This window comes from Anabrus simplex, chromosome 7, assembly GCF_040414725.1.
Source record: "Anabrus simplex isolate iqAnaSimp1 chromosome 7, ASM4041472v1, whole genome shotgun sequence".
In the NCBI taxonomy this organism is placed as follows: Eukaryota; Metazoa; Arthropoda; class Insecta; order Orthoptera; family Tettigoniidae; genus Anabrus; species Anabrus simplex.
The window spans coordinates 118,164,013-118,183,026 of record NC_090271.1 but is presented as its reverse complement, the minus strand read 5'-3'; the positions used below and the strand labels follow the sequence as shown (position 1 = coordinate 118,183,026).

The following is a 19,014-nucleotide window of genomic DNA, read 5'->3' as shown; positions in this document are numbered from 1 at the left end:
TCAAGGCTTCTGCAGCCACAGCTCTCTCTCATGATTCAAATGTCCACAGTACCTGCCTGACTCAACCATCTGACTGTGGGTGCAATTCTCAGAGCATGGTTTACTGGACAGTCCATTTGTATCGCAGTGTTCCCGTTGGTCCTGCAACATCATATTGGGAGTACTCATTGGCATGCAGTTTCTACAGGCACAAGTGTCCTGGCCAGATAAAATCTACGTTCAGTAGTTGTCAGTCCGATTTCCATTACCCATTTCTCTGGGTGGGAGAATGTCTCCTGCTGGCAGTCCTTCCCCAGAAGGCCATGCTCACCAGCAGATGGCTCCTATAGAATGTCTGCATCCTGGCAGTGGCAAAGTGACGAGTGGACCTCCAGTTTCTTTTCTCCCCTGACAAGTTGTATCTACTTACGGCAGTCCTTCATCAGATGGCCGCGAACTCCGTAGTCCCAGCAGATGATTCCTCTGGAGCCTCGGAACCCAATGGCTATGTGCATTGTAAATCCCTTTACAATAATAAAAATAATTGCATACGATTGGTGAGCACAACTTACTATCTGGTATAAATTGAATGGAAATTTACATGTTGGCCTCACAAATCGTAGTGCTGTCACATACAAGGCTGTAATCAGTAGGAAGATTCTGTTCCCATGTACCATATATAAAGTTATTTTTAATACCAGTATTCTATGCGAATTAAAATTTTAAAAATGAAAATATATACATGAAAAAATCACCTCGAATAAATGACTTGTCCACTTTCAGTGCTGTCTCAGCATCTTGTAAAGATAGTTGAGGCTCCCCAAGCAGAAGATAGCATTTGCTGCGTGCAACCAAAGCATTCTTGTCATTGGGATTCAGTTCCAGGGCCTGCAACATAGTTGTGAGTTCTATACATCCTCTGAAACTTCTGCACACTCATACACAAGGTTTCTGGAAATAAGTTATGGAGAATTCATAGACATAAAATACTTAAGAAATAATTCTTGGTGTGTCTTTCTGAATTGTTTGGCTATTGGCCTTTCATAAGAGTTTGAAATCTTGGAAGTCCTGTGATGCAGTATGTTGAATTCATAACTCATTGGCAGTGTAGTTGTTTTTATTATTATTATTATTATTATTATTATTATTATTATTATTATTATTATTATTATTATTATTATTATATATATAATTCGCTGGGGCCATCAAGGACCATGTTAAATCTTGTTGCATTTGACACTGAACTTGGCCTTCTTTAGAGCCCAAATTTCCCTCATTCTTTGTGAGTGGGCCTGCTTACGCTCCTCTGTCCAAGGGGCACCGTGTCTTCTCTTCGGTTGCTCGTCTCGGTTTAGCCCATTCGTCAATATTTTCCTGCGGAAGAGATCTCTGTTAAAGGCGTCTTCAGCTGAGATATGTAGCATTTGCAGGTCTTCTTTGGTATTTCTAAAGCAGGGAATTGTGGTTTTGGGGTTTGAATCAAAAAAGTGAAAGATTTCTTTAGTTAACTTTCTTCTGTCCAATCTTTTTAGATGACCGTAAAATCCTGCCCGTCTTTTTCTGATTGTGTCGGTAATTTTCTCTATTTTGCTGTAGACTTCCTTGTTGGATCTCTTTTGATGGATTCCATTTCTGTACTTTGATCCCAAGATTCCTCTCACAGTTTTGTATTCTCTTTTCTCCAGTTCTTCAAGGAGTCCTTTGTTGGCATTTAGAGACAGGGTTTCGGCTGCATATACAACTACTGGCTTCAGAACTTTTTCATAGTGACGTATCTTGGTGTTTTGGAAAAGGCATTTTTTGTTGTAGATTGTGCAGGATGTTTGGTAGGCTATTTCCAGTTTGCGTACTCTCTCCTGAAGTGCTTCTTTGTCCAGTCCATTTTTCATGATGATCTCACCCAGGTATTTGAATTTGTCTACTCGGGTGATGTCCCCGTATTTTGTATGGAGTTTTGGTGGAGCCTCTTTGATGTTAGTCATTACTTCTGTTTTCTCAAACGATATCTGCAAACCAGTTTGTTCGGCAATTTCCTTTAAAATTTCAACTTGAGCTCTAGCTGTTTCTATGTCAGTTGAGAGAACAGCAATATCATCGGCAAATGCTAAGCAGTCTGTTGCGATCCCCTTGGATTTGGTTCCTATTCTCAATGGACTGTAGTTGGTTTCCTGTAATCTCACCCACCAGGTTCTGATGATCTTTTCAAGAACACAGTTGAAGAGTATCGGGGATAGCCCATCACCTTGTCGGACTCCTGTTTTGATGTCAAAGGAATGCGAGAGACATCCGTGGAACTTCACCTTGGATTTTGTATCGGTCAGGGTGGCTCTAATTAATGCCAGCAGTTTCAAATCAACTCCAAATTCATTTAAGATGTTTAGCAGGACTTCCCGGTCAATGGAGTCGTACGCTTTCTTAAAGTCCACAAAGACAGAAACATACTGCTTGGACCTTAGTGTACAATATCTGATGATCGTTTTGAGATTTTGGATCTGTTCAGCTGTTGAGCGACCTTTTCTGAACCCTCCTTGGTATTCACCTATTTGATGTTCGACTTGTGCTTCCAAACGCTCCAGCATGGCAAGTGATAGAATTTTGTAAGTCACGGGTAGCAAAGATATTCCTCTGTAGTTGTTGATGTTCTTCATGCTGCCTTTTTTGTGTAATGGATGGATCAAAGCTATTTTCCAATCTTCGGGTAGGGTCTCCTTGTTCCAAATTTCTTCTATTTGCTTTTGCAAGATATCAAGTGATTCTTCTGGGGCATATTTCCATAGTTCTGCTACTACTGAGTCTTCCCCCAGCGCTTTGTTATTTTTGAGATGGGCAATGTGGCGCTTGATTTCATCTCTGTCGGGTAGTCTGGAATCTGGGTGCCTGAGTAAGGGTTCCTTGGTCTCAATGGCGCTTTGCGGTTTAGAGCAATTAAGTAAATTCTTGATAATCTGCCAAAATGCTGCAATTTTCTTCATTTGACGTCGCCAGTGTGCCGTCCGTTCGCTCAAAGCATAGAGATGGTGGTTTATAGCCAGTGAGTTTGCGTTTGAAGGCTCTGTAGTACTCTCTGCTTTCATTCTTCCTAAAGTTTTGTTCTATCTTTTCAATGAGAGATTTTTCGTATTTATGTTTCTCAGTTCTGAACACCCTAGCTGCTTGGGCACGTTGGGTTTTGTAGGTTTCCCAATCATTTTCTGATTTTATAGAGTTGTACTGTTTCCACGCATTGAGTCTTTCTTGGAGGACTGATTCGCAGGTACTATTCCACCAGGCATGCTTTTTGCTTCTCTTGATTTCTGCAACGTCTTTGGCGGCCTCAACAAGGAGACTTTTGGCGTTGTTAAAGTCACAGTCATTTGGTCTAGCCTTCTCCTGGAACTCCTCGACCCTTTGCCAAAGTTTATCATTGTCGAAGCGTGTGATCTATTTGGTTGTCTTCCTTGTGTTTGCGGGAATTGGTTTGAATTTGATAAGAGACATATAATGATCTGAGGCCACATTGATGCCTTTCTTTACCTTGACATTCATAATCTCAGGGCTGTTTTTCCTGGAGATCGCAACATGATCAATTTGGAACTCTCCGAGAGCTTGGACGGGAGAACGCCAAGTCATTTGCTTTCTGGGTAGATGGCAAAAGTGGGTCGACATGACCTGCAGGTTGTGATTTTCGCAAATGGTCACCAGTCTTTTGCCGTTGGGATTGGTTCTTTTGTGAGCAGGGTAATTTCCTATAACTTTCTTGTACTTCTGTTCATGACCTAGTTGGGCATTGAAGTCACCCAAAAGAAGCTTGATATGGTGTTTGGGGATTTTGTTCAATTTTTCATCCAGTAGGTCCCAGAAATTATCAACTTCGTCTGGATCAGACTTGTTCTTATCGTTTGTAGGAGCATGTGCGTTAACTAGGGCATAGGTTTTGTTTGCGCATTTAATTGTGAGTATAGACAATCTGTCATTCACAGGTTCGAAATTTGCAACCGATTTAAGGATCTTGTTTCTAACAGCAAACGCGGTTCCAAGCATCACAGCTCCATTGAGGATTCCTCTTTGCGCTTTGCTCTTGAAAAATCGGTAGCCTTCAGATTCAAAAAATCTCTTCATCTGGGTACCTTGTTTCCTGTAGGGCCACTATGGATATCTGATTTTCGTGAAGAGCTTTGGTGAGGGTTTTCAGCTTGCCAGTTTGTGTAAGTGAATTTATGTTGAAAGTTGCTAGAAACGTTTTAGATTTTGGCCTGAGTTTTTGACTCTTCGGGGTACACCGAGACACTCCGACTCATCTCTTGCATGATGTCGAGTCTCCCCCAGAATCCGAACGAGACTCGTGCGCCGTGGTGTTCACGACGAGGGATTTATCCGAAGATTTACCCCCTGGGGTATGTTTCTTGAAATGTGCCATCATGCTTTTTGACTTGACTTTGCTTTGGACGGGTACCCATCCTTTTACAACTAGGGTTGTTCGCCCTAGAGGTTGCCTCAAGATGTTTTCTGGTTTCTGGCCATTTACCAGTCTTCGCCGTAACCCTGGCAAGGGACCAGTTTTTTTTTCACGGTGGTATTTTATTTCCCTACTACACTCTGACTCTGCTGGCGGCAGAGCCAGCGAGCTTCCCCAATTCCAATGGGACGCGCCCGATGGAGGTAACCGGTAAATCCCCACACGGTATTATTATTATTATTATTATTATTATTATTATTATTATTATTATTATTATTATTATTATTATTATTATTATTATTTAGCATGATCCACTACAAGACCAGTAGTGTAACATGTTATTTTGCATTTACATATGTCTAACAAATAGATACCAGTATTACACTGTATCCTTAATCTCCTTAATCTTATAAAATGTTCATAATCTATATAAATAAAATCATAACTACCATGTGTCTGTGCATTGACTATTTTGGCAAAATTTCCACACAGTTATCCGTTTCAGGTGTAATAATGACCATCTGAATACATTTTAGCTTTGGTGTCTGTTTGTTTGTCTATAACTTGAAAATTACTGGATATATTTCTACCAAACTTCATATTTGGAATCCACCTGTCCTTGGGTAGGTTTTAGGGCAAATATTGTTTCTAAATCACTGAATTCACTGGGGATTTATACAAAACCGAAGCCATGACTTTGCATTCCCACAAAATATACACAACCAAACTTCATGGAAACCTACCTGCCTTAATGGAAATCAATTTTTAAGCTTTTTTTTTTTCTCATATGCATCATTTCGATACAAGGACTAATACGGGAGATAACATTAATGGACCGTTTTTTGGCACAAGTCCCACCTGACTTAACTCAAGAGCAGATGCGTGTAAAGCCTATTTCTTATAACTTGAAAACTACTGGAGATATGTCAACCAAACTCCATTTTTAGCATTCCATATGGAGTTATCATGAACGGTTGGTTTTGCAGGCTATGTACAGCGGACATATTCCAAAAGGCGTTGTACATAGAGCAGATTTTTTATATTTTCTTCTTTATGAATAAAAACGTAACTACCGTGTGTCTGTACATTGACTATTTTGGCAAAATTTCCGTACAGTTATCTGTTTCAGGTTTAATAACGACCATCTGAATATTTTTTAGCTTTGGTGTCGGTTTGTCTGATTGTCTGTTTGTCTCTCTGTTTGTCTATATCTTGAAAACTACTGGATATATTTCTACCGAACTTCATATTTGGAATCCACCTGTTCTTGGGTAGGTTTTAGGGCCAATATTGTTTCTAAATCACTGAATTCACTGGGGTTTTTTACAAAACCAAAACCATGATTTTGCATTCCCACAACCAGACTTCATGGAATCCTACCCGCCTTAATGAAAATCAATTTCTAAACTTTTTTCTCATATGCATTGTTTCGATATGAGGACTATTAAGGGAGATAACATTAACGGACCGTTTTTCGGCATGAGTCCCACCGGACTTAACTAAAGAGCAGGTGTGTGTAAAGCCTATTTCTTATAACTTGAAAACTACTGGAGATATGTCAACCAAACTTCATATTTAGCATCCACCTGTCCAAAGGTAGGTTTTGAGGTCCATACCATATCAAATTCCCAGAATGGATTGGAGGTTTATTGGGAACCAAAATAGAGATTTTACTCTCCCACAATATATACAAGACTAACCTGACTAGAAATCGACCAACCTGGTGGATATTCATTTTGAAAACTTTTTCTCGTGTGTATTTTTTCGATAGGAGGATTATTAATGGAGATGTCATGAACGTTTGATTTCGCAGGCTATGTACAGCGGACATAGCCCAAAAGGTGTTGTATGTAGAGCAGATTTTTTAATATATATAAATAAAATCGTAATGACCGTGTGTCTGTACATTGACTATTTTGGCAAAAGTTTCGTACAGTTACCCGTGTCAAGTGTAATAATGACCATCTGCATATTTGTTAGCTTTAGTTTCCTGAAAGTCATTTTTAACCCTTCCCTCAAAGCAAGATTGAGGCACAGTCTGCCAGACGAGCCAGGAAATTGAAATTTGGCAAAATTATATGTCTTAGCCTGTAATCAACGGAAAGCTTCCAAGATCGTTAAATATTTTATTTTTTACATCCAAAAAATTTTGGAATATTGAGGCAATTTTAATGTCCATGCAGACCTTTGTTTTGAGGTATTTTGCGGCTAAACGGTAAGTCGTATCACAAAATGGATGGCACAACCCGAGTTCAATTTGGAGCGATCTACAGCTTTGGTCCTATGACTTTTCATCGAATCTCTCTCCCTTACACGTTAGATTTGGCTGCGTTTCTGGAGTGTTCATAAATTTGGTGGTGATTACACTATATTTCATTGTTTGACACACTTATGGGAAAGATAGAGTTATCAAGTTTGGTGCAAACATTGACACAATCAAAGGCCATATATGGACCAAATTTCATGATTCTAGCTTATACATTAGTATGCAAAAATAATATAAAGCGTTAAAAATGTACCCAAATTTCACCCTATTCAAATTTTTGAACTCAATTTAACCCATAAATATGTGAGATATAAGAAAAGGTTTTAGAACCAAACATATGGATGGAGAAACGGGGCGTCTGATGACAAAACCGTTTGTTGATATCATGTACCGTTTAGGAGTAGTGAATCTCGAAGTAGAGGTCTGCACTCTTAAACGTGCTCATGCTTATGTGTCATCTATATAATATAATAATTTATTTAACGCGCACAATGTGCAAAGAATTACTATATAAAACATTAGTCTTTGTTGCAAAATTTCACCAGTGATTCTGATCCTGATAATATAAAAGCAAGTTAGTCTGGAGCTATCTATACAAAGGTATAAAAATGCAAATAGATGTGAATTAATGAGGCACTTCCAGAAATCTCAGAAATTTGAAGCTTGGTAACGGAGAAGCTGATGACCCCAGGATCCCTAGAAAAATCGAAAGCTCTCAAAATTCCCTGCTGGAGCGCTTCAAATTTTGGGCTCAGCTTAAGAATGCAGTCGTATAATTTACCCAAAGTGACAACCTATAGGTTTCATGGGCTTAAAAATTTTCAGGAATTTCCTAATTTTTATCATCTATATAACATCTAACATCTATATAATCTAACATCTAACATCTATATAACATCTGAAGAACCGTATTGCAAATGTATTCCCGAGCCTTGTGGTGAATTTTCTACCTGGCCCACTAGCAAAGCCAACAGTAACTTAGAAGACAAAATACTGTGTAGTTGACATACTTTGTCCTTGTGGCAGCCTCCGCATGGGGGAAGTTGTTGTAGTAGTAATAATAATAATAATAATAATAATAATAATAATAATAATAATAATCCAAATCAAGATCGCAGCACAATCTGCCAGATAAGCTAGAAAATTGTAATTTGGCAAAATTATAGCTTTTAGCCTGTAACCAATGGAAAAATTCCAAGATGTTAAAATTTTTCTTTCACCCCCGAAAAATATTGAAATATGGACGCAATTTTAATGACTGTGCAGACGTTCTTCTTGAGGTATTTGTTGGCTAAACGGTAAGTCATATCACAAAACGGATGGCACAATCTCAGTTCAATTTGGAGTGATCTACAACTTTGGTCCTATCATGTTTCATCGTATCTCTATTCCTTATATGTTAGATGTATCTGTTTTTCTCAATTATACCTACATTTTGCTCTTTGTATATGTATAATTTGTATTTTGAATCACTTATACAAAATACAGAATCATCTAATTCTGCACAAAGATCGGTCCACCTAGTATCTATACATGAGCCAAATTCTATGTTTGTAGCTGTTATATTAGTACCCAAGAGTATTGCACTGTGAGAAAATCTTACCCAAATTTCACCCTATTCAACGTTTGTAACTCAATTTTACCTGTATATAAATGAGACAGGAGAAAATATCTTAAGACCAGCCATTTAGACCACTAAATGAGGCGTCTTATGGTACAATCCATTTGTTGATATGATGTATCGTTTAGCAGCACTTAATCTGTAAATGAAGGTTTGCAATATTGTAAACATGCATATACTTCGTATGTCAATCTATATACTGTATATTCATTGAAGTAGATTTTTAATGATGTGGAAATTGTGTGTTTGCCATTATAAATAATATTTTACACTGATAGTGACTCTCAGCAGGAGGGGGTCTGCTATTGTAATCATGACTCTCCACTTCGACTTTGACTGGCAGTAGGAATGCGATCCTTCTCCAACTCCTTTGTTACTAGCATTAGTAAGGAGGGACTACCATTGTAATTAATAATTCCCTTCTCAATTTGACTTGGCAGAAGTCCAGGGAGCATGCAATTTTGTTCAAAACTCCCCTAACCAATTGTGTTTGGGAGTAGGCATGTGTGCCCGCCAATATAAACGAATTTACCCATCTAAAATGTGACTGGCATTAGGCTAGTGGCCTTGCTATTATAATACAAACTCACCAACTTGGTGGGACTGTCGTTAAGAAAAGGGGCCTGTCATTATAATGATAAAGCACAACTGACTTTTGACTCGGAGTAGGGAAGGTGCCTGCATTTATAATAATAACTCCTCAACTTTAATCTGTCTGGAAGTAAGAAAGGGCGCCTGCCATTCTAACGAAAACGAAAAATCGACTGTGGCCATGAATTAGGTAATGGGGCCTCCCATTAAAATGAAAATTTACCTATTCGATTGTGAATGGCAGTAAGCAAGTGAGCCTGCGATTATCATCACAACTCCGCAACTCACACTTTACATTGGAAACAATGTATGGCAACCTCCCCCTGCTGTTTCTGAATAACGCTAAGAGACATGCAATTTAAAAAATCTCAATCACTGCATGTACAGTAATTTACTTGATATTCGTATATGATGTAGAATACCGTTGCGAAGCACGGGTACATTTGCTAGTATATGTAATTTTATTTCATGAGTGACAACTGATTAAATTCAAATTACATTTTATGTCTTTTCCCTGTGTCATATTATATCCATAATTAAATAGTCACAATTGATTAAAATCTATACTTTGAATAACCTTCCTAAAATGTTTAAAAATTTAATCATGTGGCACTGGCTATTTATCTCGTTTCATTTCAGTTTCTCGCTTTAGTACTGGTATGTCTCTTTATTGTTGTAACGTAACACAAAAATATATTAAATGTTCCACAGCTTGCACACTCTTTGAGGGCACAGACAAATAAGGTCATCTATAATACCAAATATATACAAATATGCTTTAGTTTTTCCATGAACTGCTGTGAACTGAGATATGATTCTCAAATTTTGATTCATTCTTTCACTGAGCAGAGGAAAAATGTCTTACAAACCACACCTTCAGATGTGTTAAACCAAGCATCTTGCCATTATTAAGTCCTTCCTTTATTTCAGAAATAAATTTTAAGTTTCTTATTACACAACTGTATCTAAGTTATCATTTGACACCTCCTTGGCCAATGTATCTGCCAGTTTACTTCCTAGTATATCAGCATGGGATTTAACCCATCCAAAATGTAAGATCGATACAATGCTGTTTTTTAAGCCTCTTAATTTTACTTTTTCTTTTATGTAACCATGATTAGAAATTGTTTGTAACAAAGCCATCTGTCTGTATTCAGTAGTAGTTATTCTATCTTCTTTCTTGAAATCTTGTTCTCCCATTGTCTGCACTGTTCTCAAGCTCCTCAATTTGTTTAGCTTCATTGTTAAAACATGTTTCATGTAATTTACTTTTAACTCTATGCATCATTGTACCTCGTTTAAATATTATGGCTGCACGTAAAAGAACTCCTGCACCTCGGTGTATCCGAAAACCGTAAAAATAGTTAGTGGGACGTAAAGTAAATAACATTATTATTATTATTATCATTATTATTCATAGTAGAATATATCATCATCATCATCCAGAATTCCCATGGAACATTTCTGGGCTGTACATCACAACCTCTACTAATGAATGGAGCACTGAAATCAATGTGTGATTGTAGACTACACAATATCAGTTCCTTTTCTTGTGCTAAATAGTTGGCGAACAATCTAGTGTAGTGCATTGTGAGATTCTTTGAACCAAGGGTATAGGAGAGGTAAAGTGGTTAAATATCCTTCTAGTCCGAAGCCACTTTGGACTGCCTGGACTTCATTTCCTATATCCTCAGAATCTCCAAGTTAAACTTAGCCTTTAATATTGATATTGCAATGTTCACTTGTAATCCATACTAAAAATAAAGTGTTATTTCAACTCCGCCATTGTCCGGGCCCAAGTCTGGAATGAGAAAGGAGGAGGTTTGCTGGTCTGGTACCCAGCTGTAAAACGCGCCGACTGTTGGGCAGCAGGAAATAACCTGTCTCCCTAAGGGGGCCTAGGGCGAATGAGCCTCTTTAGGTGGGGTGATGGTCCCAAGTGGAGGGAATGCCGCTCGAATCCATTATGCAGCTTCTGTTCTCCAGGTTAGGGGCGGCTGCACAAGGCATCTGTACTCCAGAGGAGCCTTATTATCACCTCACTGGATCACATCCAGAGTTGTAACTCGGGACCTAATCCCACACAGGTGACACCTTGACAATCAAGCAATGAACTTGACAGTTGACCATGGAAGGTCTTTTAAGAAATACTCTACCGGCTGAACCAAGACTTCAGAGAAGGCAACATTTGGATATGGTGGGCTGCCATGTAAAAGATACCGTGAAATCGGAGGCATGGAAAGACCCAAGTACCACATACACGAATGAGACAAAATCAAGAATCAAACCAAAGCAGACAACCTACTTCTCTACACATAATATAAACTCACTCATGCAAACTGGTAAACTAAAAGTGATCACTGACATAATGGACCAACACAAAATTATTGTCGTGGGATTACAGGAAATGAGAAACTCTGACCAGGATGCCTTGGAATCTCAAGGGTACAGACTTTATAAAGGTATACCTGGGAAGAGAGTGATGAAGAATGTCCCACAATTTGGAACAGGATTTTTGGTCAGTCTTAATAAACTCAGTTCAAGAATTCAAATCACAGTCTCCACAACCCTCAATGCTCACCTTAAAGGCATCTAATAAAATCTACACTATAACAAATGCCCATGCTCCCACTAATGATAAAAACAACTCCTCAAAATACCATGAAAGAGAAGAATTTTAGGACCTACTGGACCAGACTATAGATAACATCCCCAAACACCATGTAAAATCATTAATAGATGACTATAACACTCAACTAGGCAGAGAAAGAAAATACCATGACATCATCAGAAAATGGCCAGCACTTAAGAGAACAAATAAAACTGGATCTCACCGAGCTCGATAGCTGCAGTCGCTTAAGTGTGCCCAGTATCCAGTATTCGGGAGATAGTAGGTTCGAACCCCACTGTCGGCAGCCCTGAAAATGGTTTTCCGTGGTTTCCCATTTTCACACCAGGCAAATGCTGGGGCTGTACCTTAATTAAGGTCACGGCCGCTTCCTTCCCACTCCTAGCCCTTCCCTGTCCCATCGTCGCCATAAGACCTATCTGTGTCGGTGCGACGTTAAGCGACTAGCAAAAAAAAAAAAAAAACTGGACTGGTTGACCTGTGTAGAAACCATAACTTAATCTCATAATCTACATGTTTTAGGAGAAAACCTAAAAAACTCGAAACATGGAAACACCCAGACTACAGTAAAGAAAAATGGCAACTGGATCACATTTGCATGGACAAATTCCACCACAAAGAGATCTATAACATAAAACTCCTCCAAGGAACAGACACAGGTCTCACTCCCCAGAGGAGACAAAAAAAAGCAAGCTCTTAAAAATAAAAAAATCCTACCCAGCTAATCAATAATGAAAATTACCAAAAAAACAACTGAAAAAATAAAAATCTCAGATAAATTTGAAGACTTAGTACACAATCCTAAACAAATTGCAGAAGACCTGGCTCCAATTAAACCATGTAACAAAACACCAATGGTGGAACAGCGAATGTGGTGAAATAGTGGAGAAATGACATCAGCAGGAAGTAGCTTCTGTAGCTGTCAGGAAAGATAGGGCTGATCAAGAGGGGAGGGGATCAAATGAGGTGGGTAGGGTTGAGGCTCTGGTCATGGGGGATCCCATGGTTAAAAATGTGGGTAAAGTGTGTGGAGTAAAGGGAACCAGGGTAGAGTGTTATTCAGGAATTAGGTTGAGGCAGATGTTGAAGAAAGTAGAGTTTCATGTTGGTACCAACAACGTAAGGCAAGGAGGTATAAGTAACAACATAGTTGGAGATGTGTGGGCTCTGGTAAATGCAGCAAGGGTTAAGTTTAAGGAAGCAGAGATTATTATCAATGGAATACTATGTAGGAGAGATACTGACTGGAAGATGATTGCTGATAGGGGATTTATATGAGACTATGGTGTGGGTATGTGGTAAACTGGGAGTGAGATTTCTAGATCCTAATGGGTGGGTAGGAGTTAGGGATCTATGCTGAGATGGCTTTCATTTAAACTGCAGTGGTACGTATAAGTTAGGAAATTTGTTTAGAAGGGTTATAGGGAGGTACATTCAGGGAAACAGGGTGATCTCGAGGGTGGTGATAACGGTACAGGGATCTGGAAGTCAAGTAGGGATGACATAAAAATGTTAGTGTTGAAATGCAGAAGTATTGTTAAGAAAGGAATAGGATTAATTTAATAGATATTCTGTATACTTACCAGATATTGTAATAGGAGTTGAATCATGGCTGAGAAATGATATAATGGATGCAGAAATTTTCTCATGGAACTGGAGTGTGTATTGTAGAGATAGGATAGGAATGGTAGGAGGGGGAGTATTCATTCTGGTGAAAGAAGAATTTGTAAGCTATGAAAAAGTTAAAAATGACAAATATGAAATTCTAGGTGTAAGGCACATTTCTAAAGATAATAAGCAACTTGATGTCTTTGGAGTGTACAGACCGGTAAAGGGTAGTGCTGACACTGATTCAGAGTTATTTTTTAAGATAATCACCTATGTGGGAAATGGCCTGGAAAAGAATGTGATTGTAGCGGAAGATCTCAATTTACCAAATGTCAATTGGGAAGGTAATACGAATGACAGGAAGCATGACCAACAAATGGCAAATAAGTTAATATGGGGAGGACAACTGATTCAGAAAGTGATGGGATCAACTAGAGGGAAGAATACAGTGAACGGTCCTGGTAAAACCAGATGAGCTGTATAGAGAAACCAAAGTAATAGATGGTATTAATGAGCACAAAGCTGTTTTTGTCATAGTTAAAAATAAATGTGATAGAAAGGAAGGTCTTAATAGACGGACTATTAAAGCAGTACCATATGGTTAATAAATCTGGCATGAGGGAATTTTTAAAAAGTAACTATGATCAGTGGAAAACAATAAATAAAAATGTAGACAGACTCTGGGATGGGTTTAAAGCAATTGTTGAGGAATGTGAAAACAGGTTTGTACCTTTAAAGGTGGTAAGGAATAGTTAAGACCCACTTTAGAATAACAGAGCAATAAAGAGACTAAGAAAGAGGTGCAGATTGGAAAAAAAAATAGTTAGAAATGAATGTGGAAATAAGGAGAGATTGAAGGAATTTACTAAGAAACTGAATATAGCAAAGAAGTCAGCTACGGATAACATGATGGCAAGCATAACTGGCAGTCATACAAATGTTAGTGAAAAATGGCAAGGTATGTATAGGTACTTTAAGGCAGAAAGAGGTTCCAAGAAGGACATTCCAGGAATCATTAAATAACGAGGGGAGTGTGTATGCAAGATCTTCAAACGGCAGTATTCAGTCAGCATATGTATTGTTGGTTACACCAAACCAAACCAAACCAAACCACTTATCTGCATTTAGGACCGTTGCCCAGGTGGCTGATTACCTATCTGTTGTTTTCCTAGTCTTTTCTTAAATGATTGCAAAGAAATTGGAAATTTATTGAACATCTCCCTTGGTAAGTTAACCCAATCCCTAACTCCCCTGCCTATAAATGAAAATTTGCCCCAATTTGTCCTCTTGAATTCCAGCTTTATCTTCATATTGTGATCTTTCCTACTTTTAAAGACATCACTCAAACATATTCGTCTACTGATGTCATTCCACACCATCTATCCACTGACGGCTCGGAACATACCACTTAATACCAATATACATGGTCCCTTATTGGACATTACAAATTTTCCAAATAATACCAATATGAATGGACCGTTTTTGGACATTACAAATTTTCCAGCTAACTCATTTCTGGACAAATATTTCAGATTCCCTATGGGAATCAACATCTATATCATCTGATGGCCAAGCAGGCATCAATTTTTGGTAGTGAGACAAAGTCTCTCGTAGTGCATTAGCACTGCCGGTGGCTTCAAGTAGTCTATACAGTGGCCTCCACGGTACACACTAGCTATGCGTCTTGGTAGGTGTGCTAGGTACCAACTGACGAGCCCAACCTAGCACACAGGGGTGAAATGCTGGCAACCAGGAATGAGTTAGCTGGAAAATTTATGATGTCCAATAAGGGACCATTTGTATTGGTATTATAAATTTACTCATTCGGGACAAATATTTCAGATTCCCTATGGGAATTAACATTTATAACATACCACTTAGTCGAACAGCTTGGCTCCTTTCTCCCAAGTCTTCCCAGCCCAAACTTCGCAACATTTTTGTAACGCTACTCTTTTGTTGGAAATCACCCAGAACAAATCGAGCTGCTTTTCTTTGGATTTTTTCCGGTTCTTGAATCGAGTAATCCTGGTGAGGATCCCATACACTGGAACCATACTCTAGTTGGGGTCTTACCAGAGACTTATATGCCCTCTCCTTTACATCCTTACTGCAACCCCTAAATACCCTCATAACCATGTGCAGAGATCTGTACCCTTTATTAACAATCATATTTATGTGATTACCCCAATGAAGGTCTTTTTTTTTATATTAACACCTAGGTAATTACAATGATCCCCAAAAGGAACTTTCACCCCATCAACACAGTAATTAAAACTGAAAGGACTTTTTGTATTTGTGAAACTCACAACCTGACTTTTAACCCCATTTATCATCATACCATTTTCTACTGTCCACCTCGCAACATTATCGAGGTCAGTTTGCAGTTGCTCACAATCTTGTAACTTATTTTTTACTCTGTACAGAATAACATCATCTGCAAACAGCCTTATTTCTGATTCCACTTCTTTACACATATCATTTATATACATAAGAAAATATAAAGGTCCAGTAATACTGCCTTGAGGAATTCCCCTCTTAATTATTATGGAGTCAGATAAAGTTTTGCCTACCCTAATTGTCCGAGTTCTATTTTCTAGAAATATAGCCACCCATTCAATCACTTTTTTTTCTAGTCCAAGTGCACTCATTTTTGCCAGTAGTCTCCCATGATCTACCCTATGAAATGCCTTACAGAAGGTCAGTGAACCAGGTTTGTCATATAGCCATCTAGACCAGAATGAAGAACTAGGCAACAGATGTGTAAACATTGTGAGGGACAGAGTGTGGAAGTGATAAGTGATCCTTTCCTTGTACAAAGCCAGTTACAAGTGTGATATCCAAGTGCAACAACAACAACAAAAATAAACTCAAGAAACTAGTAGGTTATCATGTCAAAAAGCTCAAAGATGAAGAAAAGGCTGACTTCCAATTGTAACACAGAAATAATTGTGATGAACTTCAGGCACTTGATGTGCAGAACAACCCAAAACAGAATTGGATGAAGATCTGGGATGCTGTGATTTTTGTCTCTGATTGATGATCAAGACAAAATTGTAGGCAAAGATCTGGAGTACCCAGAGAAAAACCTGTTCCGCCTCTGCCTTGTCCAGCACAAATCTCACATTGAGTGACTGGGATTCGAACCACGGTATCCAGCGATGAGAGGCTGGCGCATTGCCGCCTGAGCCACGGAGGCAATATTACACATGTATTACAATTAAATAGAAGTATGGTATGATTACACAATTAAAATATAATTTAGTATTTGACTACAAACAGACATTAAAGAGACTGGCAAACTGATGAATGCGTGCGGTAAGTGGGTGAAACAAATCCTAGACCTTGGCAAAAAAATACCCCTGGTACCCTTCCTCACAGCACATGTAAACTCTCCACTTCTTGCTGTGGCGCTGTATAGATGGGTTAGCCGCGACTAACAACATTTTTTGCATATTTCTGCTAATAATGTAGTTAAAAATTAAAGAAAATAATTAGCTGATAAGACAACAGGGCTTGTACAAATTGCTTGTTTTAATAATTCCTAGCTTCAGCCGGCTAAAGTGGAAAAAAATATTCTCCCCCTCGCTCCCACCCCACACCCCCTAATCACCGCTACTGACGATAAGGTTCAGATTGTAGAAATCTGCTTGAAGACTCAAAAAACCCCCGGAGAGCTAAGGGGAATTTTGTCAAGAATATCATTCTGGAGGCAGAATATCATTCTTCGGAAATAGGGCTAGGGAAATGTACCAAAAGGTCTATTTTATCAAGTGCCAAAACAGACAAATTTCTTAAGGACATGAATGGGCTGATCTTAAGTAATGACTATGACATTGCTGCGAGGTGGAAGGAGTACTTCCATAACCTCCTTAATTGTGATGAAACTCATCAGCTGTTTGAATATCAGTTACCAGCCACTGCAGATCCTGACTACTGTCTGCCCATCCTGGAAGATACCAAGAAACAGGTAAAGAGGCTGAAGAAGAACAAGAGCTCATCCAGGGCAGAAGTGACAGGCTCCACAAGAGATTGTAACAATTGTATGAATTCATCTGGACAATTGAGGCGATCCCAGAAGAGAGGAAAGCTGCCCTAATTTGCCTATCACAATAAAAGCAATAAAATGAACTGTTAAAGCTGCTGTGGGTTTCTTTGTTTAACATTTGTTGTAAGAGACCTTGTCTGTCTCCTGAACAGAATACAGCCCTTTGCAGATACAGAGATCGGCAAGTACCAAGTCAGTTTTCAAACTGGTTCATCCACAGTAGATCATATTTTCATCCTACAGTAGCTGACCAAGAAAATGTGGGAACATGGTGAAGACCTGCATGCGCTCTTTGTAGAATACAGGAAGGCCTATGATTGTATGCACAGAGCAAGCCTGTTCACATGCTTCAGCAGGTTTGCACTGGCTAAGAAACTTGTCAACCTGGTGTGAGTGTCTGAACTGGACACGTGTAGGTGAAACTTGAGAAATGGACAATTTTTTTTTTTTTTTTTTTTTTTTTTTCAATTTGCTTTACGTTGCACCGACACAGATAGGTCTTATGGCGACGATGGAATAGGAAAGGCATAGGAATGGGAAGGAAGCAGCCGTGGCCTTAATTAAGGTACAGCCCCAGCATTTTCCTGGTGTGAAAATGGGAAACCATGGAAAACCATCTTCAGGGCTGCCAACAGTGGGGTTTGAACCCACTATCTCCCGGATGAAAACATCTGGGACAGAACAGAAGATAAATTTGATCCACCAAGGAAGAGAAGAAAGGAAGAAACTTCATTTTTGGTTAAAGATGAGTATAGGAGAGTTTATCTGGAAATATAGGATATTATTCTAGCACAGTTAAAATATTGCTTCTGTTCATTAGGAGATCTGCCCTTCATTCAATGCTTGATTCCAAGAAATATTAATTTTTTCGGGCGATTTTCCTGAAGAGCAATTCAGTAAATTGATTGAAGTTTCTGGAAAATATTTTGATATAGTACGACTTGAATCCGAATTGAGGAATATGTTCACTTTTAAATACTACAAAGATAAGACTGTGCCTCAAATCCAAAAATTCCTATTGACCAGTGGTCTCCACAGTGGTCTTCCCGAGCTTTGTAAGTTGTGCACATTGATTACAACTATTCCCGCTACATCATCATCTGTAGAACGCTCTTTCTTGGCCCTAAAGCGAATACAACTTTTCATCCGCAATTCTCAAAGTCGAAGTCATCTCTCTGCATTAAGAATGATGTCTATAGAGAAGGATCTTCTTGTTGAGTTGAAAATACATGAGGACTTCTACCGTGACGTCACTAAGGAATTCTGCAAAAAGAATCGCAGGGTCAAGTTCACCTACATGTAATTAGGGTGAGTAGAATTGAAATTTACTTAATACATTGTGGTACTGCATGGTTTCTAGTTGCATGCCTCGGTGGAGATTCCAGGATATGCCACTGGGAAGGAAGAATCATGTGATCTTCTGATGGTTGACAAGTTCATCTTCAACGTTAGTAATATTTTAATGCTTATCAGCAATGTGAACTGGGTTCAGGTTAAGTTTAATGTAAATAAATTTATGGCCACCTCCCTAGGTGTTTCAGGTCTTTCCTGGCATACACCTCAATTGAGGTGAATTGCATGTACATTTTTTTATCACATGCCAGCCATCCTGTCAATCTTGAATTCCTGGCAAAACCAAGAATTGAACCTAGGCCTTCGAGGATAGTAGTTAATAGTGCTAACCATTACTCTGTCTGGCTCCATGGCTAAATGGATAGCGTGCTGGTCTTAGGTTCAGAGGGTCCCTGGTTCGATTCCAGGCCATGTTGGAGATTTTAACCTTAAATGGTTAATTCCCTTGCCTCGGGGATTGGGTGTTTGTGCTGTCCCCAACATCCCT

At 38.9% G+C, this 19,014-nt stretch overlaps 1 protein-coding gene across 2 annotated transcripts in view; it reads right to left on the bottom strand.

Annotated features, from left to right (window-relative positions):
• The window catches only part of LOC136876954 (outer dynein arm-docking complex subunit 4), a 244,289-nt gene that overhangs the window by 26,834 nt on the left and 198,441 nt on the right, over positions 1-19,014 (bottom strand). For both annotated transcript variants that reach the window (XM_067150723.2, XM_067150724.2), the window contains one exon: positions 735-867. In XM_067150723.2, coding sequence (XP_067006824.1) covers positions 735-867 — 133 coding nt within the window. The remainder of the gene's footprint in view (positions 1-734; positions 868-19,014) is intronic.